Below are 23131 nucleotides of genomic sequence, written 5' to 3' on the forward strand. Positions count from 1 at the left end.
TTTTTAGATATTTTTGTCAGATGTTACTATGGTATACTGAAGTATAATTACAAGAATTCCATAAGTGTCAAAGGCTTTTATTGACAATTACATTAAGTTTATGCAAAGAGTCAATATTTGCAGTGTTGACCCTTCTTTTTCAAGACCTCTGCAATCCATCCTGACTGATGGCAGCCCATTCTTGCATAATCAATGCTTGGAGTTTGTCAGAATTTGTGGGGTTTTGTTTGTCCACCCGCTTCTTGAGGATTGACCACAAGTTCTCAATGGGATTAAGGTCTGGGGAGTTTCCTGGCCATGGACCCAAAATGTTGATGTTTTGTTCCCCGAGCCACTTAGTTATCACTTTTGCCTTATGGCAAGGTGCTCCATTGCTGGAAAAGGCATTGTTCGTCACCAAACTTTTATTGGATGGTTGGGAGAAGTTGCTCTCGGAGGATGTGTTGGTACCATTCTTTATTCATGGCTGTTTTCTTAGGCAAAATTGTGAGTGAGCCCACTCCCTTGGCTGAGAAGCAACCCCACACATGAATGGTCTCAGGATGCTTTACTGTTGGCATGACACAGGCCTGATGGTAGCGCTCACCTTGTCTTCTCCGGACAACGTGTTTTCCGGATGCCCCAAACAATCGGAAAGGGGATTCATCAGAGAAAATGACTTTACCCCAGTCCTCAGCAGTTCAATCCCTGTACCTTTTGCAGAATATCAGTCTGTCCCTGATGTTTTTCCTGGAGAGAAGTGGCTTCCTCGCTGCCCTTCTTGACCCCAGGCCATCCTCCAAAAGTCTTCGCCTCACTGTGCTTGCAGATGCACTCACACCTGCCTGTTGCCATTCCTGAGCAAGCTCTGCACTGGTGGTGCCCCGATCCCGCAGCTGAATCAACTTTAGGAGACGGTCCTGGCGCTTGCTTGACTTTCTTGGGCGCCCTGAAGCCTTCTTCACAACAATTGAACCTCTCTCCTTGAAGTTCTTGATGATCCGATAAATGGTTGATTTAGGTGCAATCTTACTAGCAGCAATATCCTTGCCTGTGAAGCCCTTTTTGTGCAAAGCAATGATGATGGCACGTGTTTCCTTGCAGGTAACCATGGTTAACAGAGGAAGAACAATGATTTCAAGCACCACCCTCCTTTTAAAGCTTCCAATCTGTTATTCTAACTCAATCAGCATGACAGAGTGATCTCCAGCCTTGTCCCCGTCAACACTCTCACCTGTGTTAACGAGAGAATCACTGACATGATGTCAGCTGGTCTATTTTGTGGCAGGGCTGAAATGCAGTGGAAATGTTTTTGGGGGATTAAGTTCATTTTCATGGCAAAGAGGGACTTTGCAATTAATTGCAATTCATCTGATCACTCTTCATAACATTCTGGAGTATATGCAAATTGACATCATAAAAACTGAGGCAGTAGACTTTGTGAAAATTAATATTTGTGTCATTCTCAAAACTTTTGACCACGACTGTACATGTGTGTCTACATTGGCTTGCGAAAGTATTCACACCCCTTGGCATTTTTCCTATTTTGTTGCCTTACAACCTGGAATTAAAATGGATTTTTTGGGGGTTTGTATCATTTGATTTACACAACATGCCTATCACTTTGAAGATGCAAAATATGATTTATTGTGAAACAAACAAGAAATAATAACTTGAGCGTGCATAACTATTCACCCCCCTAAAGTCAATACTCTGTAGAGCCACCTTTTGCAGCAATTACACCTGCAAGTCTCTTGGGGTATGTCTCTATAAGCTTGGCACATCTAGCCACAGGGATTTTTCCCCATTCTTCAAGGCAAAACTGCTCCAACTCCTTCAAGTTGGATGGGTTCCGCTGGTGTACAGCAATCTTTAAGTCATACCACAGATTCTCAATTGGATTGAGGTCTGGGCTTTGACTAGGCCATTCCAAGACATTTCAATGTTTCCCCTTAAACCACTAGAGTGTTGCTTTAGCAGTATGCTTAAGGTCATTGTCCTGCTGGAAGGTGAACCTCCGTCCCAGTCTCAAATCTCTGGAAGACTGAAATAGGTTTCCCTCAAGAATTTCCCTGTATTTAGCGGCATCCATCATTCCTTCAATTCTGACCAGTTTCCCAGTCCCTGCCGATGAAAAACATCCCCACAGCATGATGCTGTCACCACCATGCTTCACTGTGGGGATGGTGTTCTCAGGGTGATGAGAGGTGTTGGGTTTGCGCCAGACATAGCATTTTCCTTGATGGCCAAAAGCTCAATTTGAATCTCATCTGGCGAGAGTACCTTCTTCCATATGTTTGGGGAGTCTCCCACATGGCTTTTGGCGAACACCAAACGTGTTTGCTTATTTTTTTCTTTAAGTAATGGCTTTTCTCTGGCCACTCTTCCGTAAAGCCCAGCTCTGTGGAGTGTACGGCTTAAAGTGGTCCTATGGACAGATACTCCAATCTCCGCTGTGGAGCTTTGCAGCTCCTTCAGGGTTATCTTTGGTCTCTTTGTTGCCTCTCTGATTAATGCCCTCCTTGCCTGGTCTGTGAGTTTTGGTGTGCGGCCCTCTCTTGGCAGGTTTGTTGAGGTGCCATATTCTTTAATTTTTTTTACAATGGATTTAAATGGTGCGCCGTGGGAATTCAAAGTTTCTGATCTTTTTTTATAACCCAACCCTGATCTGTACTTCTCCACAACTTTGTCCCTGACCTGTTTGGAGAGCTCATTGGTCTTCATGGTGCCTCTTCCTTGGTGGTGCCCCTTCCTTAGTGGTGTTGCAGACTCTGGGGCCTTTCAGAACAGGTGTATATATATTGAGATCATGTGACAGATCATGTGACACTTAGATTGCAAACAGGTGGACTTTATTTACATTTTACATTTTAGTAATTTAGCAGATGCTCTTATCTAGAGTGACTTACAGTTAGTGAGTGCATACATATTTTTTTTTCATATTGGCCCCCCGTGGGAAACGAACCCACAACCCTGGCGTTGCAAGCGCCATGCTCTACCAACTGAGCTACACGGGGCTAATTATGTGACTTCTGATGGTAATTGGTTGCACCAGATCTTATTTAGGGGCTTCATAGCAAAGAGGGTGAATACATATGCACGTACCACTTTTCCGTTATCGATTTTGTAGAATCTTTTGAAACAAGTTATTATTTTCATTTCACTTCACCAATTTGGACTATTTTGTGTCCATTCCATGAAATCCAAATAAAAATCCATTTAAATTACAGGTTGTAATGCAACAAAATAGGAAAAACGCCAAGGGGGGTGAATACTTTTGCAAGGCACTGTATAAGCTGTGATTGTGCTATGTGTGTGTGTGTGTGTGTGTGTGTGTGTGTGTGTGTGAGTGTGTGTGTGTGCGCGTTTGTGTAAATAATGTTTACTTTGCTGTGCTCGTGGTGTGTGTATGTGTGTGTGCAGGAGCAGGTGGCCTCAAAAATTGTTTAGCCAATTCCTCACTTTCAAGGGCTGGGCTATTCTAAACAGCCCTTACCTACCGAGGGGAGAGCAATGAAATGAATGGCACCGATTGATTCTCCCTCAAGCATTGTAATCTCTTTACTCTCTCCACCTATATTGCATTGCTGAGCAGAGCCTGGCAAATAGAATAAATAAATAAGGCCTTTATTGCTTTAGAAATTAGGGAGGAGGGGAGAGGAGGGTAGAGGAGGGGATGGGGGGAGAGGAAGGAAGGAAGGGAGGAGGAGAGAAGATCAGAGGGAGGAGGGGAGGTAGGAGGGGAGTGGAGGAGAGGTAGGAGGGGAGAGGAGGGGAGGGAGGAGGATAGAGGAGGGGAGGGAGGAGGGGAGAGGAGGTGGGGAGAGGAGAGAGGAGGGGAAGGGAGGGAGGGAGGAGGGGAAGGGAGGGAGGGAGGAGGGGAGAGGCAGCGTCCAGGTGGCTGTGATACACAGTGTTGAGAGATGAGTGGATAATTGGAGGTGTGCCTGGGGGCCCGACCTGTACTAAACACACACAGCAATCTGCCTGCACCTGACCTGTACTGAGCACACACAGCAATCTGCCAGGCCGCGGCTACATGTCAATGACTTCACTCAACACCTCCTCCAGCATGGCATAATGGCCTCACCACTGGCCTCTGGCCTGGCCTGAATGTAGGTAAGGAGACCTGCTATAGCCTTGGACCACAGGCCTTTACCATGATAGACTGCAAGGTGGAGAGTGCAACTTAATCAAATGGCCTTTAGGCTGGTACACTGGTACTGTTATTGTTTTGTAATCTAGAGCATATATGGAGTCTGGATGAGATTTATTAAAGCACTATTCTATGGGACACTTCATTCAGCCTGGGAAAGGGCTAAGGCAGGGGTTCCTAAACTTTTTGGGCCTGTCATGCCAAATAGTCTCCCCTGGCCAAATACTGTCCCCCTCTGCGTCACAATAGGATTTGATGAGTTCTAGCTTCTGTTGCTAGGGTTGTTGCTTGGCTCTATTTTACCTCGTAGCGGTCCCGATGGAAGGAGGACGCGGGAAGTTCACCGCATAAACGCTCACTTAGTCGGCACAAAATTATTACCTCAGAATTGCTCTCCCAAAGACTGTGTTTTGACGGTTTTGACTACCTGCTGCTTCAGAGTACTGAAAAGACTGGAAAGAGAACACTCTTTCTTTCCCATATATTTGTCTTTATATAAGTAAATATTGTTAAATAGGAATAAATAATTGAAGCTGTTTTTAGATTGACGTTGCTAGCTACTGTACTTTTAGCTACCCAGACAGTTTTATCTAGCTAACGTCAGCTAGCTAGCTACTGTAACTGTTATTGTAGCTTTCTGTTTGTATGTAGCTTGCACTTCAATGGCATCCCTGGAGGAGATTTTATTTTATCTATCCAACCAGGCAAAGTACTATAAAGATACCACTGATCTCGACAAGAGGCGCAAAATTCAGAGAAACTTTTTTTTTTTTTACCATTTCTCAACAACCATTTTCCATCTAGCTATTTGCTAGAAGCGTAGGTTGATATTGGCAATCATGCGCTTCACTCCGATATGACAGACATATAACTGTATCAGTGGAGGCTGCTGAGGGGAGGACGGCTCATAATAATGTCTGGAATGGAGCAAATGGAATGGTATGAAACACGTGGTTTCCATGGTTTCCATGTGGTTGATACCATTCAATTGACTCCATTCCAGATATTATTATGAGCCATCCTCCCCTCAGCAGCCTCCACTGATATAGTTATATGTCTGTCATACTGAGGTGTCTAGCTATAAGTTAAACCTGATCAATCAAATGGATAGGTGTAAGCAATTATGGTAAGTGAGAAAGAAAGGATGAAAGTGAGAGAGGGAGAGAGAGGTGGGAAAAGAGTGGAAGACAGACAGAGAGATGGAGAGAGAGAAACAGAGAGAGAAAGACAGCAGTGCAAATGTACTTAGACTTGAGTATTTCAACCACTCTTCTCTTCCAACTTGTTAGGCAATCATATCTATCTACGGAGGAAGGATGAACAGCCACACAGGAGGGTGATTTTTACTAAGGAGGAGAAGGAGGCCGTGCTGACCGAGATGCATGCTGGTCATTTCGGAGTGAAGCGCATGATTGCCAAAATCAGCCTACGCTTCTTCTGACGGGGAATTGTCAAGAAGGTGGACAGCTGGGCAACTGAAATAACCTTTTGTTTATCAATCACATTCTATTCTAGAGGCGTCACTACAGACCCGGGTTCGATCCTGGGCTGTATCACAACCGGCCGTGATAGGGCGGCGCACAATTGGCCCAGCATCGTCCGGGTTAGGGGAGCGTTTTGCCGGGTAGGCCGTCATTGTAAATAACAATTTGTTCTTAACTGACTTGCCTAGTTAAATAAAGGTACAAAAATGATATCTGAAATTACTATGATTTCAATGAATGTCATATCAGAGACCACACAATGTTTAAATGTGTCACTTTTTGCTTCAAAAGGTCTGTACGCCGGAGTTGAAGCCCATCAAAGTTGTTTCACCATGGCACATGATCGGTAAGTGTCCCAATTCAAATTTTGCCCTGATAAGTTGTTTTGTAATGGTTGCTTTATTTGACCACAGCAGAGTTCAATATTATAGAATGTGTTTGTGTCAGTATCCTTACAAATATGAAAATCTGCATACTGTATGACACAGATACGGGTAAGAATAAAGTAATCTTCTCTCTAACACTTTAAATGTTAAGGGTGGACCTCATCAGACCCTTCACGAAATCCAGGAATGGCAACAGCTGGTGTCTGACGGCGACCGATCACTTTACCAAGTGGGTGGAGGCAATACCCATTAAGGTCAGTAAAGGAAGAGTACGTGCTTAACTCTAAATTCCTTTCTGTAACCCATTAAAAATGGTGCTTTGAACCAAAAATTGATTTTTGTTTTGTATGATACCCATCAAGGACGAGACTGGCGAGGCCACCTCCAAGGCGATGATGGACATCTTCAACACCCACGGTTCTCCTGCGGTCATCTTGAGTGACCGAGGTCATGAACGCTGGAACAAGGTATGGATGTTATATACACTGCTCAAAAAAATAAAGGGAACACTTAAACAACACAATGTAACTCCAAGTCAATCACACTTCTGTGAAATCAAACTGTCCACTTAGGAAGCAACACTGATTGACAATAAATGTCACATGCTGTTGTGCAAATGGAATAGACAACAGGTGGAAAGTATAGGCAATTAGCAAGACACCCCCAATAAAGGACTGGTTTTGCAGGTGGTGACCACAGACCACTTCTCAGTTCCTATGCTTCCTGGCTGATGTTTTGGTCACTTTTGAATGCTGGCGGTGCTTTCACTCTTGTGGTAGCATGAGACGGAGTCTACAACCCACACAAGTGGCTCAGGTAGTGCAGCTCATCCAGGATGGCACATCAATGCGAGCTGTGGCAAGAAGGTTTGCTGTGTCTGTCAGCGTAGTGTCCAGAGCATGGAGGCGCTACCAGGAGACAGGCCAGTACATCAGGAGACGTGGAGGAGGCCGTAGGAGGGCAACAACCCAGCAGCAGGACTGCTACCTCCGCCTTTGTGCAAGGAGGAGCAGGAGGAGCACTGCCAGAGCCCTGCAAAATGACCTCCAGCAGGCCACAAATGTGCATGTGTCTGCTCAAACGGTCAGAAACAGACTCCATGAGGGTGGTATGAGGGCCCGACGTCCACAGGTGGGGGTTGTGCTTACAGCCCAACACCGTGCAGGACGTTTGGCATTTGCCAGAGAACACCAAGATTGGCAAATTCGCCACTGGCGCCCTGTGCTCTTCACAGATGAAAGCAGGTTCACATTGAGCACGTGACAGACGTGACAGAGTCTGGAGACGCCGTGGAGAACGTTCTGCTGCCTGCAACATCCTCCAGCATGAACGGTTTGGCGGTGGATCAGTCATGGTGTGGGGTGGCATTTCTTTGGGGGGCCGCACAGCCCTCCATGTGCTCGCCAGAGGTAGCCTGACTGCCATTAGGTACCGAGATGAGATCCTCAGACCCCTTGTGAGACCATATGCTGATGTGGTTGGCCCTGGGTTCCTCCTAATGCAAGACAATGCTAGACCTCATGTGGATGGAGTGTGTCAGCAGTTCCTGCAAGCGGAAGGCATTGATGCTATGGACTGGCCCGCCTGTTCCCCAGACCTGAATCCAATTGAGCACATCTGGGACATCATGTCTCGCTCCATCCACCAACGCCACGTTGCACCACAGACTGTCCAGGAGTTGGAGACATTCCGGAGACATTTGAAACCCCACCTCTTTAAGGAATATCTGGGATAGGATAAAGTAATCCTTCTACCCCCCCTTATGCTGAGCTTATAAAAATGTACCTCTCCAAATAACTTTAGGACCATCGACTGTCTGAGCCCCCCAGGAGGTATCCATCCACCAGAACCAGTGAGTTCGGATCAGTCTGATTCTCTGTGCTCTGAGTCGGAGGGCGACCAGCATGAGGTAGTCTATACCTTCCAAAAGTATTGAAAAGTACATATCTCCCATTTATAACACTACACTAATCCATCAAATTTTCTCACAGTAAAGTGTAACCTGTGTGTTTGCTTGTTTACGTCTCTGTCTCCTACCCTGTTCCCTTTAACTCTGCTCCTGTTCTCCAGGACCTAGGGGTTCTGCCCAACACCCAGACGTGGATCCACCTAATGTCCTCCATTACCAACCACCCTCCAACTTTTCATTACATCATCTACAGCTACTGTTATTGTCATGTTGTCATTATCTGATAAGAAATTGTCTTGTTCTATCATACTGGGCACATACTGTATATGAGATACACACTAAAAACACTAGCACTGCAAACACTCAGAACAAAGAGAGCAGCAGTTCCTGGACTTTGCAGTCTCCCTCTTCTGTTGAGAACAAGTGATAGGCAGAACCTCCCACCCACACAGCAACCACCTCCTCTTTATTCCACACACCAGAATTCAGTATTATAGTATATGATTGCCATGTGAGTGTACAAAACATCTGTGAAAATTAATTAATGACACAACTGTTTTATTTGTTTGAACCTTTATTTAATGTGTCCCTGAACAAAGGGGGGGGGGGTCAAAATCAAAAGTAACAGTCAGTATCTGGTGTGGCCACCAGCTGCATTAAGTACTGCAGTGCAACTCCTCATGGACTGCACCAGATTTGCCAGTTCTTGCTGTGAGATGTTACCCCCCACCAAGGCACCTGCAAGTTACCAGACATTTCTGGGGGGAATGGCCCTAGCCCTCACCCTCCGATCCAACAGGTCCCAGACGTGCTCAATGGGATTGAGATCCGGGCTCTTCGCTGGCCATGGCAGAACACTGACATTCCTGTCTTGCAGGAAATCACGCACAGAACAAGCAGTATGGCTGGTGGCATTGTCATGCTAGAGGGTCATGTCAGGATGAGTTTGCAGAAAGAGTACCACATGAGGGAGGAGGATGTCTTCCCTGTAACACACAGTGTTGAGATTGCCTGCAATGACAACAAGCTCAGTCCGATGATGCTGTGACACACCGCCCCAGACCATGATGGACCCTTCACCTCCAAAATCGATCCCGCTCCAGAGTACAGGCCTCGGTGTAACTCTCATTCCTTCGACGATAAACATGAATCCGACCATCCCCCCTGGTGAGACAAAACCGCGACTCGTCAGTGAAGAGCATTTTTTGCCAGTCCTGTCTGGTCCAGCGACGGTGGGTTTGTGCCCATAGGCAACGTTGTTGCCGGTGATGTCTGGTGAGGACCTGCCTTACAACAGGCCTACAAGCCCTTAGTCCAGCCTCTCTCAGCCTATTGCGGACAGTCTGAGCACTGATGGAGGGATTGTGCGTTCCTGGTGTAACTCGGGCAGTTGTTGTTGCCATCCTGTACCTGTCTCGCAGGTGTGATGTTCTGATGTACCGATCCTGTGCAGGTGTTGTTCCACGTGGTCTGCCACTGCGAGGACGATCAGCTGTCCGTCCTGTCACCCTGTAGCGCTGTCTTAGGCGTCTCACAGTACGGACATTGCAATTTATTGCCCTGGCCACATCTGCAGTCCTCATACCTCCTTGCAGCATGCCTAAGGCACATTCACGCAGATGAGCAGGGACCCTGGGCATCGTTCTTTCTGTGTTTTTCAGAGTCAGTAGAAAGGCCTCTTTAGCGTCCTAAGTTTTCATAACTGTGAGCTTAATTGCCTAATGTCTGTAAGCTGTTAGTGTCTTAATGACCGTTCCACAGGTGCATGTTCATTAATTGTTTATGGTTCATTGAACAAGCACGGGAAACAGTGTTTAAACCCTTTACAATGAAGATCTGTGAAGTTTTTTGGATTTTGACAAATTATCTTTGAAAGACAGGGTCCTGAAAAAGGAACGTTTCTTTTTTTGCTGAGTTTATATTCAACCACAAGGGTGTACTAATGAGCTATGCGAGATATATATATTTTTACCATAATAGAGGACTACTGAAATTATATTATTTCAGTGTAGATAAAGGAAGGGCAGGTTAAAATAAAAATATGACAGCCAGACAGTGTATGATTCAAACGGATTTGCATATGAATGGAGTGGAAATTAGCTGACTTCGTGATCTGTAAGGTTAGTAACTTTAATGTGTCAAGCAGATTACACGTTTTCTTTGCCATTTCAACATGGATTTCATGTTGTAATGTTAACAAGGTACCCAAAAGTAGTTTGAATTAATGTTGCCATTTTATTAGCTAAACAGAAAACTTTTTTTAAACAGCGAAATTGTCATGGAAATCAGCCTTGTTTGCATAGCGATGATGAAAATAACGTAATTTAGGCTGTAATGATCTCCAAAATGCTAATCATTAGGTCATCACACCGTTTATATTGCAACGGACACCGCTAATAGTTTATCGAATCCCATTGTGACGCAGAGGGGGACACTATTTGGCCGGGGGACACTATTTGGCATGACAGGCCCACGACCCCATTTTGATATCTGAAAATTCACCCAACCCCAACACCATGTGAAAAAAAATATGTAATTAACAGCCAATGTTAACTTTTTTATTTGGGGCTGCGGCAGTCAATAGAAAAACATTCTAACAGTATTTCTGATTGAAAATAATGTTAGAGGCATTTACACTGGGCCAAGTGCTAAGGGCTAAGGGCCAGGGAGGTAGGGTGTAAGTGGAGTGGGAACTCTTTGAAACTCCCCTGGACCATACTCCATATAAACAAAGTCAGCAATGTCACAAACACACCACAGCCACTGTGTGTCTGTATGTTACTGACTGGGGGCCTGTAAAAGACTAATGTCTCTGAGCAGCTCTCCACAAACATCATTATCATCAGAATCCAGCAAGTAGAATCACAGAGTTCAAACGTTCAGGGCTGCGATCAACTGTTGGTCCAATCAGCAGGAATCACTGTGACATTTGAACTGCGCCCTGCGCTACAGCTTACACTGCCACAACAAAAACAGTGTCTCCTCACCTCGCTAGGGCCCGTTACATAAATCATCTCCCTGGCTGTCATCATGTCTGCCGTTACACAACCCTGTCTGCCTGGCCGAGCTTGGCCACCAGAGACACAGTGAGACACTATAGGCTAGCAAAGACACTATACCTCTACATTCTACAAGGACATGGAACATCACAACTGCAGGCAGCAGCACAACAGCTAAACTGCTATGAGGAAGATATATCTAACAGATAATTGGCATTCATTGGATTGCTGTTTCTAAATCATTAATTATACAAAATATAACTGCTGTTGGCCGTCTTCCAATTATACTGACTGAAATATAGCGATGCACTTTTGCATATCAACTAGGTTCAGTACGCATACATCTTTTCTTGTTTATGTGTATAGGTATGTAATATCTAAATGCACTACTATAAAGCAGGGCTAGTTTGAGCAGAGACTAGCAGTGTGCACAGAGCCAGGAGCTATAGCAGGCCAGGCAGGGAGCAGGCAGTCATGACTGGGTGATCCATGGGGCTTGAGAGGGAGATGGGTCTGTTGGAAAGGTGGTGTTGCGGTGGAAGGGGGCTTGATTCACTGGCTGCTTCCACTCTGGGCTGTATTACTGCCGTAGCGGGACCTGCTGCGTGTGACGGATGTGTGTTTGAGTGCCGTGCACTCTCTCTGTCTTCACCCATCTCACACAGACAGGAGAGCTCATGTGCAGGCAGTCTGGGAATGTTGATATACAGCGCATTCGGAAAGTATTCAGACCCCTTCCCTTTTTCCACATTTCCACTTTTTCCGACACAATCCTGTCTTCCACATTATTCAGACCCCTTCCCTTTTACATTACATCCTTATTCTAAAATTGATTAAATTGTTTTTTTCCCCCCTCATCAATCTACACACAATACCCAATAACGACAAAGCAAAAACAGGTTTTTAGAAATGTTTGCAAATTGTGGAAAAAGTCAAGGGGTCTGAATACTTTCCGAATGCACTGTAATTGATGTAGCTTTGGATAATTCACTGATGATTGGCTTGTATTTAAAGCAGCCTATTGATCTATGGCAACCACCCAGCTTGTGAACGCAGCCCAAACTTGTGTTGTGATGGACAGATCATCTGTTGTAATGTGGATGTGTGGAGCAGTGTCCTCATCTAAACAGAAGATGATTGGTTGGAGGACATGATGCCAACAGAGAGAGGAGGAAGGAAGGGGAGGTCCATTGAGTCTGAACTCAGATATAGTGGTATAAAAACTGAAATATTACATTTACATAAATATTCAGACCCTTGACTCAGTACTTTGTTGAAGCACCTTTGGCAGCGATTACAGCCTTGAGTCTTCTTGGGTATGACGCTACAAGCTTGGCACACCTTTATTTGGGGAGTTTCTCCCATTCTTCTCTGCAGATCCTCTCAAGCTCTGTCAGGTTGGATGGGGAGAGTCACTGCAGATCTATTTTCAGGTCTCTCCAGAGATGTTCGATCTGGTTCAAGTCCGGGCTCTGGCTGGGCCATTCAAGGACATTCAGAGACTTGTTCCGAAGCCACTCTTGGCTGTGTGCTTAGGGTCGTTGTCCTGTTGGAAGATGAACCTTCGCCCCAGTCTGATGTTGTGAGCGCTCTGGAGCACGTTTTCATCAAGGATCTCTCTGTACTTTGCTCCATTCATCTTTCCCTTGATCCTGACTAGTCTCCCAGTCCCTGCCGCTGAAAAACACCCCCACAGCATGATGCTGCCACCACCATGCTTCACCGTAGGGATGGTGACAGGTTTCCTCCAGACGTGACGCTTGGCATTCAGGCCAAAGAGTTCAATCTTGGTTTCATCAGACCAGAGAATCTTGTTTATCATGGTCTGAGAGTCCTTTAGGTACCTTTGGGCAAACTCCAAGCTGTCTGTCATGTGCCTTTTACTGAGGAGTAGCTTCCGTCTGGCCACTCTACCATAAAGACCTGATTGGTGGAGTGCTGCAGAGATGGTTGTCCTTCTGGAAGGTTCTCCCATCTCCACAGAGGAACTCTGGAGCTCTGTCAGAGTGACCATCAGGTTCTTAGTCACCTCCCTGACCAAGGCCCTTCTCCCCCGATTGCTCAGTTTGGCCGGGCAGCCAGCTCTAGGAAGAGTCTTGGTGGTTCCAAACTTCTTCCATTTAAGAATGATGGAGGCCACTGTGTTCTTGGGGATCTTCAATGATGCAGAAATGTTTTGGTACCCTTCCCCAGATCTGTGCCTCGACACAATCCTGTCTCTGAGCTCTACGGACAATTCCTTCGACATCATGGCTTGGTTTTTGCTCTGACATGCACTGTCAACTGTGGGACCTTACATAGACAGGTGTCTTTCCAAATCATGTCCAATCAATTGAATTGACCACAGGTGGACTCCAATCAAGTTGTAGAAACATCTCAAAGATGATCAATGGAAACAGAATGCACCTGAGCTCAATTTGGAGTCTCATAGCAAAGGGTCTGAATACTTATGTAAATAAGGTATTTATATTATTTATTTATTTTTAATAAATTAGCAAACATTTTGAAAAACCTGTTTTCGCTTTGTCTTTATGGGGTATTGTGTGTAGATTAATCAGGGGGAAATATTATTTAATCAATTTTAGAATAAGGATGTAACGTAACAAAATGTGGAAAAAGGGAAGGGGTCTGAATACTTTCCGAATGCGCTGTATATCAACATTCCCAGACTGTCTGCATGTCTACGCCTCAAGACCCTAATCTGTTGTTTGGGCAACAGGGGAGACCAGAAAGAGGTGATGGGATTAAGCAAACCCGCTGGCACCACGTACGTGTGTGTGTGTGTGTGTGTGTGTGTGTGTGTGTGTGTGTGTGTGTGTGTGTGTGTGTGTGTGTGTGTGTGTGTGTGTGTGTACAGAGGCACAGTGAGATAGGCAGAGCTATGCTCCAACAGGTGTGGTGTCAGCAGGTGTGTGAAACAGGTGAGTGAGGGGCCTCTCCTCTCTTCTCCTGCACCGCACAGCCGCCATGCTCAATTAATCATGGCATACACACACTACCCCCACCCCAGCCCAGCCTCAGCCCAGCGAAGACCATCACAGGTGTGCAGCCCCCTGCTCCCCAACCACTGTTATAGGCATTACACAGCCGTTAGACCTCTGGGTGGAGAGGAGGGGAGGGGAGAGGCAGAGAGTAGAGAAGAGAGAGATGGGTTGTTTTCAATCTTATTTCAATGTTACATATACTGATGTGAAATTGCAAATAACATTGGTTACACAAAGTTAAAAAACTAATTTAGTCAATCTCTGTTTCTCACTCTCATAACCTCTCTGTCTTTCTCTGTCAGCCTCTCTCTCTGGGTTAAGGGAACCAGGCATTATCTCCCTCTGCACAGTAAATGTCAGGGGTATGCCTGGCTGAGACCTAGCAGAGCGGAGGTAAAAACAAAAAACAAAGTGCTATTATCAACCTTCCACTCTGCTCTTTTATTCACTCTCTACAGTCCCCCATGGACATTACATTGCTCTAAGAATTCCATAGCGTGTAAAAAATGGTGCTTTCTTTCAAGAGAACACTGCGTATTAAATCAATCTTAGCACCATGGGTACTCCAGGCTTATTATCATAGACCAGGATAGACACTGAACAGCACTAAGCTGAGGTTGTGCACTAAGCTGAGGTTGTAGCAGCCTGTGTTGTGTTCTGTGCTGCCCGTGTTGTGGCGCAGTGGTCTAAGGCACTGCATCGCAGTGCTAACTGTGCCACTAGATCCTGGTTCGAATCCAGGCTCTGTCGCAGCCGGCCGCGACCGGGAGACTCATGTGCGGCGCACAATTGGCCCAGCGTCGTCTAGGGTAGGGGAGGGAATGGCCGGCAGGGATGTAGCTCAGTTGATAGAGCATGGCTTTTGCAACGCCAGGGTTGTGGGTTCGATTCCCACGGGGGGCCAGTATAAAAAATATATATATATATATATATATATATATGTATTCACTAACTGTAAGTCGCTCTGGATAAGAGCGTCTGCTAAATGACTAAAATGTGGTTGTGTTCTGTTCTGTGCTGTATGTGTTCTGTTCTGCATGTGTGCTTGTGATGTATAGAAGAGTCAGGCCTGGCTGTTCAACTATCACAGGAGCTGACAGCTCTGTGTCACCAGTGAGGTAACACTCGTCAACCCCCTCTATGATGCTGACCTGTCATCTGACTCCTGCTAACCTCATTACACATGCATACATTCACCACTCCCATTTCAGTTTCTCCCTGGGCTTCTCTCTCCTCTCATCTTTGATTGTAATCAGAGAGTAAACAGCGTAGATGCGTAGGGAGATGAGAGTGGTCCTATAACTGCAGTAGCACCCAGCACCCAGTGACAGTGCTGTGACTCTGGGCGACCCCACAGAGGCTGCCTGGGGATCTCAGCTGAAGGCTCTTCATTACAGCAGGCCTATCCCGCAAATCACAGCAACGCTAGCTGCTTAAACACTGCCAACTCAAGCAGAACAATCACATTTGGGCAAAGACATTACAATGGCTCTTACTCATTGACCTCAGCGTGCCTCATAATTCACGTACACAGTTTTAATCTGGGTTTACTTTCCATTATAGCCCAGCGCTTAGACCTTGTCCATTCAATCACCACCATCAAACCTACTGTTAAGAACACGACTATTCACTGTTAAAACCTTTGGCTCATCTTGACAATTCCTATCCAACACACACCCAATATCATAGACATATAATACCCTACCTCTACTCTAACATCTCTGTTGCTCTCTCACTCACACGCACACAGTGTATCTTGTGAGGGAAGTTTCCCTCGACACAGCAGCGGTAGTGAAACCCCAGCCCTGAGGCGGATGGAGCATTGTCCTCTGCTACTCTGCACAGGCCACTAGAGACCCCAGGTGCCCATCAGTGTGCCACCAGGGAGGCTGGAGGTGGTCATCCCATTTCCCCATCCCTGACTCTGCCATGCCACCACAGATGACGACACAAGCTCTAGGATCAGACAGGAGTATTTGGAGTTCCTCAGAATAGCACAGGGTCATGGGTTCATGTCCACTAGTCTACAATGCTAAGCTATTCTTCTTGTTCTATTCCTGCTAGAAAAAAAGCAGACTATGGTATAGCCTAAGAGACCGGGTACCAGACAACTGGTCGCTAATAATGGGGAATAAGTGGCCGTTCTGGCATGGCCAACATTTAAGGGTAATTTTCTTATTTCTTGATTCCATTAAACCTTAGCCAATAAACACTGTAATTTTCCAGTAGCACATGTCAAAACTAAGCATTTTCTAACCAAAGCACATTTGGGTCTATCCCTCTTCTTTCAATCTCTCTCTCTCTCTCTCTCTCTCTCTCTCTCTCTCTCTCTCTCTCTCTCTCTCTCTCTAACAGTATTAATCACAGAACACTAAACACTGCCATTCAGCCAGCCAGCCTTTGTTGCCCAGTGAATGCGACTCCAGACCTTTTTGTCTGCATAAGTGGACTCTTAGAGATAGCTCCTCCCTTCCCAAGGACCTACAGATGACCTCTGAAAGGATGGGTGCTGGGTAGTGGTGGCGTAGAGGGGCGAGCGGGATGAGGGTGACAGAGAAATGATTGGGAGGAGTGATTCACGGCTCACAGGGAGGTGCGCCCCTCTCCCTCTGGACATCCAGCCATGCCTTCAGCCAGCGCTTAGCAACCAGTGGGTTTGGCTGAACAGAGAGTGAGGGACAGCAGAGAGAGAGAAAAGAGAGACATAGTAAGAGTGAGAAAGAGAGAAAGATGGGGATAGAGAGAGAAATAATCCCTGTTCCCGCTACAGAGGGGACGAGACTCCCATCCTCCGTAGGGAGAGTGTGGAGACTGCTAAAAACACGAAACCAATAGCCACAGAAACCAAAGACTGTAGCTAAAAAGGACAAAGGAGGAGAGGCAGGGGCCCCAGTGTCAACCTCTGCCTTCAACAAAGAAAATCAAGATCCTCACGTTTTAAAGGCTGTACAAACAACACAAAGCAAATGCTAGTAAGTGTGAATCATTGCTTACGACACAGCAAGTGTTGACATTACTAATGCAATAGATGACAACTGGGAGCCTCAAAAACACTATTTTATGAATTACCGCTTCCTCATTTAAAAATGTCTCAATGGCACAAGCTCAATAGGCTTTTAGCCTTGCCTTACCCAGTAGTGGTGCGTGGGTAAAACCTCCCGAGTGGCGCAGTGGTCTAAGGCACTGCATTGCAGTGCTAGCTGTGCCACTAGAGATCCTGGTTCGAATCCAGGCTCTGTCGTAGCCGGCCGCGACCGGGAGACCCATGCGGCGGCACACAATTGGCCCAGCGTCGTCCAAGGTAGGGGAGGGAATGGCCGGCAGGGATGTAGCTCAGTTGGTAGAGCATGGCGTTTGCAACGCCAGGGTTGTGGGTTCGATTCCCACGGGGGGACAGTATAAAATAAAATAAAAAATGTATGCACTCACTAACTGTAAGTCGCTCTGGATAAGAGTGTCTGCTAAATGACTAAAATGTAAAAATGTAAAATCACTGGGGAAGCCAAAAATAAAAAGCCATTTTACAACCAATGTGTTGTGATAATTGCGTTGTTTGCTCTATAACCTGTTAGTTCATATGCCTTCTGACTGTGATATATAAGCCTAAAAGACACAGTGGCAGAATAAATTCAAACACACCTTTGTTTCATCACAAAACCGGAGAACAACCTCTGTCCACAAAGCATATTGCATGTAACAAACAATTATATGACCTACAGCATGGTCAAGCAAGTTAATGTTTCCAACGTTTTCGGACCACTAAACAACTATTGGTTTAGAACCACGGAGAGTTACTGCAGGTTGCAAAGAAAACAGGAGCTGCCTCCACTATTCCAGTACCATTTCAACATCATCTAATCACCTAAAAGATACCGAAAACGATTTAGTCCAATCAATGTAAGCTAAATATGATGTGGCTGTCCATGGTTTTGGTTTGTGCAAGTAGGAAAAAAATGTTGACTCACCCTACTTGTAGAGAAACGCCAATGCCATCCTCCTCTCTTTCATGTTGACGTAACGGTGTATCACTCTGTCATACAGTACACGCTTTTATTTTTTGTTGTCTGAGGCTACCTGGCTAAAATTATTGCTCGCTAGCCTATCTTCCATTCATGGGCAACGTTAGCTAGTTAACATTAGCCTTCTACATCTAGCTACATATTGAACTTCTATCTTCTCAGGCCAGGGCAGAACAATGTATGAATTAATGGTTGGATCAGAATCTATGTTATAATCATTGGCCAGTACTGAGAATTAAGTAAAACCACAAGTCCAAATCCCTATCTCCATAAATGGCTAATTTAGGAATTGGCCAATTTTAGCTAGCTAGCTAGATAGCCACCGGAGGACAACAACACAATGAGATGCAACAATTCAAATTGTTTCTGTCAATGACGTATGCTCTCAATGCGATTTGATAGGAGTGACGCCACATCCAAACTGGCTTCCCTTGACATTTTTTTTTGGTGCGCCAGGACCATTCACAGTTGAGCTCACTCAGTTTAGCTCAACGCTGATTGGCTATTAATTTATATTTTTTTCATCAAGGCAGGCCAAACGCTCCCTGGCTTCCCTTGTATTCAATGCTACGGGCGGCAACAATGTCATACTCTTTTGGACCAGACAGCATTAGATAGATAGCCTACACATAGAGAGCCAAAGGGGCGCTGTTGCGCTTGATCTGATGCTTTCTCCCGTGAGATACATACAGCCTCTTCCGAATTGAAGGAAAATTATGAAACACAGAGAGGCGAAAGATACATTATTTTATATGTTTTTTTTTGTTTTTTTTTATTGTTAAATTGTTTGGAGGAAACCTGGCTTCCCTTGGCATCCATGAATACCCGCCACTGAACTTACCCATATTCAAGGACAAGGTGTGATTGTTTGAGTGTGTGTTTGTTTGAGTGCGTGTATGTGTGTATGTGTGTGTGTGTGTGTGTGTGTGTGTGTGTGTGTGTGTGTGTGTGTGTGTGTGTGTGTGTGTGTGTGTGTGTGTGTGTGTGTGTGTGTGTGTGTGTGTGTGTGTGTGTGGGTGCGAGTGTGTGTGTGAATGCTTGAGGGCTGATGAACACTTCTCTCCAGTAAACATGATTCAGACATTAGGATTGTGAATTGTGACACTGCAAACCTCAGTGTTTGTGCGGTGGCCCATCTATCTCCTCTTTCCATTAGTCAGATATTTGATCAGGACCATATCAGGCCTCCTGTCACCTGACCTCTGATTTATGGTAGTCATCACAATACTCTGCAGTTGAGGCTCTTTTAATGCCTCCATTAAACTGGCTCCCTTGTAGGCCAATGATTTCCAAGAAGCCTTGTAAAATCATAAAAATAGTGCTGACTTTGCACTCCCCGCTATATTGATTGAGGAGGAGGCTCGACTTTTAACAGTGTGGGAGAAATAAATTAAATTGTATAAATTACTTTCACAATTACCAACAGCATCACCATTAAAGATTGATGAAACAACAGTGAGGTAATAAACTGAGTGCCAGTCATGTTGTTTAAGTCCACTAGTTATTGTTCAGCAGGATTGGGTCCTGGACAGAATATGAAAGCGATCACATATTTCCACACCCATCTCTCTCCCCAAGACTAGCACAGCTACACCTGTGAGCTCAGCTATGTCAAACAACAGGGCAGGTGGGAATGCAATATTGTATTAAATAAATAAGCAGATCTAACCATCTCCCTGTAGCTCAATTCTTTTAGAGGGAAAAACAATCAGCAGTGAATCAGTGATTTAATCGTTGATCAACCCCATACAGTGTTGAATCAGACACTGAAATTGTAGTGTACACCTTTTGTTTGGTTTTGCTTTCCTGTTGATATCCTATGTTCATTTGCACACCTTTGGGTTAGGTACAGTGGCCGGGTTCTACTGACCATCAGGTGTCAAAGGGCTAGATACCATCACACAGAATGTGGTGATGTGCTGATGCTGTTGCCAAGGAGACAAGTGAGGTGGGTATTTCTTGAATGACAAAAAAAAAAAAAAAATCTCACCAAATATAACTACTTTGGATGAATTCATAATTTTTGTTATTATTCCTGTGACTTCAATATGCATTTCGGGCAAGACAAAAGGCAAAAATATCGGACATTTTAGTTTATGTTGACATCGTCATTTCAGTAGCCTAAAACCCTAACCCCTTTCAGAAAAATTACAGATTACAGAAAGAACCTCCACCAAGAACTCCTCGGATAAACAGTCTATCAAGTCTCCAATTAATTGTAAAATAAAACACATATACTGTATCATCTAACTGCCTATGGCATAACCTAATCATAACCAGCGACATGAGAAGCTTGTTACATAGTCTATCACATGAAGTGTATATGAACATTATCCATAGTTAACACTGTATGGAGGAAAATACTAAATAAGAATACATCTGAAGAACCTCAAGAGTTGAACTTTAATATTGGGAAAGAATGGTGCTTTCCAAAAATGGCAAATACATATAACTCCACGACCCAATGATTTTGATACCATGTGCAATTCCATAAAGAACTTACCATCAACTTGAAAGTACAATAATCCACCAACAAGGATGAACGCTAGCGGACCCATCCTAGCATATTAAACATCCACGGTTTGCGCGCAAATCCTTGGATTTAGCCGGGGAAATGTGTCCAAACAGCAGCAAATTGTCTTCTTTCAATAGTTTCAGTTTTATATAGGTTCTAGTTACTGACAAAAGCCAGTTGTGATGTCCAATAATTTAGAGGAGTCATTGTAGCCCGCTCGTTCGAGCCCGGGATAGATTAATAATATCCACAGCCATAAGAACCAAATCAGTCACTTGCGATCATCTGAAATTCCAGCTACTTGTCCTACGAGTTAACTTGCAATGGTCATGTCTATTTTTACAATAAGTACGAAACTATACAATATCATATTTCAACCTAAAATAAAGTATAAATTGTGTATACTGGGTTCAAGAGAAACGCCTCCAATCATGTAGTTTCCGTCTTGGTTTCGGCTCCTTGAGACGCGCCTCCCGGACGGACACCTTGCAAATCTTGACTGATGTCTCTCCACCGTTCCTCATCAATACATAGATAGCCAAGTCTAAATGTGTCTTAACAAACCCCAAAGTCCCATGTACTTCAGTCCATAAGCAAATGTTTACATGTCATAGGGAATCCGCTCCCTAAGATCACATGTGCCTTGCCTGTGCCTAAGCACTGTAACTGTACAGTCAAGTCAGTTGAACAGCCTATCCTCTCCCTCTTGGTTTCTGTATAGTTCTACCACTAGGAGCCCATGGTCTATACTCACTCCGCACAGCCTCAGCCCCGACTGACACATATACACCAAACAAGAATCCGGAGGGGGAGGAGAGAGGCAGGGTGGGAGGGAGGGTGTAGGAGAGGAGACGGAGTGCGCTCAAGTGTGCGTTGGGCAAAGCCATATTGTTGTAACTGCCTATGAAGTTCAAACGAAGTGGACCCGTGCCAGGGGTATGCTGCTGCAAAACCACTCTAGTGACTTCAAATCAAATCAAATCAAATTGTATTTGTCGCATAAACTTGTTTAGCAGATGTTTTTGCGGGTGTAGCGAAATGCTTGTGGTTCTAGCTCCGACAGTGCAGTAATATCTAACAAGTAATATCTAACAATTTCACAACATATACCCAATACACACAAATCTAAGTTAGGAATGGAATTTAAGAATATATACATATATACATATATGGACAAGCAACGACAGAGCGGCATGGACTAAGATACAGTAGAATATTATAGAATACAGTATATACATATGAGATGAGTAATGCAATATATGTAAACATTATTAAAGTTACCAGTGTTCCATTTCTTAAAGTGGCCAGTGATTTCAATAGGCAGCAGCAGCCTCTAATGTGCTAGTGATGGCTATTTAACAGTCTGATGGCCTTGAGATAGAAGCTCTTTTTCATTCTCTCCTTCCCAGCTTTGATGCACCTGTACTGACCTCGCCTTCTGGATGATAGCGGAGTGAACAGGCAGTGGCTCGGGTGGATGATGTCCTTGATGATCTTTTTGGCCTTCCTGTGACATCGGGTGCTGTAGGTGTCCTGGAGGCCAGGTAGTTTGCCCCCGATAATGCGTTCGGCAGACCGCACCACCCTCTGGAGAGCCCTGCGGTTGCGGGCGGTGCAGTTGCCGTACAAGGCAGTGATACAGCCCGACAGGATGCTCTCAATTGTGCATCTGTAAAGGTTTGTGAGGGTTTTAGGTGACAAGCCAAATTTCTTCAGCCTCCTGAGGTTGAAGAGGCTCTGTTGCACCTTCTTCACCACACTGTCTGCGTGGGTGGACCATTTCAGTTTGTCGGTGATGTTTACGCCAAGGAACTTGAGGCTTTTCACCTTCTCCACTGCGGTCCCGTTGCTGCTGTTTCCTGAAGTCCATGATCATCTCCTTTGTTTTGTTGATGTTGAGTGAGAGGTTATTCTTTTCCTGGCACCACACTCCCAGAGCCCTCACCCTTGAAGCACTTGGGTCGTTCTGTCCTAGACCCACCGGAAGTAGCCCAGCTCAGCAGGCTGACATAGCCTATTGTATTCATTAACAGGATATTTTGAAGGGAAACTATGCACAATCTTAGAAATGTAGGAGGCAACTTTTATGAAAAAACATTTTAAATGCCCAGTGCAGTCAAACATTGGATTTTCCTGTGTTTTATATATATTTCAAAGACCACCTGACGTTTCAGCCTGTTTGGTGGGATGGTTTTGGCCTGCCTGGTGACATCACCAGGTGGTAAATTATTTAATAGACCAATAAGAAAGAGAGTTCCAAACCTCTCTGCCAACAACAGCTAGTTTTCATTTTCCCCCTCCCCACTCAGACAACTAGCAAAATTCTTGCTTGAGAAATTGCTCTTTGCTAAGAAGCAATGTTTGTTTCTTTAAGTGATTCCTAAAATATGCAGATAAACAAATATTGCAAATGTTTTACTTCTTCAGGTAACTTCATTATGACCTTGCCTAAAACTATGAGCCTACTTTCCAGTGGGATATATATATATATATATATATATATATATATATATATATATATATATATATATATATATATAATTATTATTATTTTTCAGTGCCCAGACAGCATTGCATTTCTATGTTCATAGACAGCATAGCGAGGTAGATCTTATAATTCTGTGCGTGTCATTAATGTTTTATTTTGCTGGCCTGAATGTGGCGGACAGTGAGTGGCAGCACAGGAATGATTGCGCCATT

The 23131-nt window shown here is 44.8% G+C and overlaps 1 protein-coding gene across 1 annotated transcript in view; it reads right to left on the minus strand.

Annotated features, from left to right (window-relative positions):
* Positions 1-20509, minus strand: part of LOC311102000 (roundabout homolog 1-like) — a gene marked incomplete at its 3' end in the record, with an annotated part of 517698 nt that extends 497189 nt beyond the window's left edge. The window contains exon 1 of the mRNA XM_084143224.1: positions 20420-20509. Coding sequence (XP_083999350.1) covers positions 20420-20474 — 55 coding nt within the window. The 5' untranslated portion in view covers positions 20475-20509. The remainder of the gene's footprint in view (positions 1-20419) is intronic.
* Between the last annotated feature and the right edge of the window lie 2622 nt (positions 20510-23131).

The sequence above is a fragment of the Coregonus lavaretus genome (assembly GCF_964263955.1).
Source record: "Coregonus lavaretus genome assembly, chromosome: 26".
NCBI classification, from domain to species: domain Eukaryota; kingdom Metazoa; phylum Chordata; class Actinopteri; order Salmoniformes; family Salmonidae; genus Coregonus; species Coregonus lavaretus.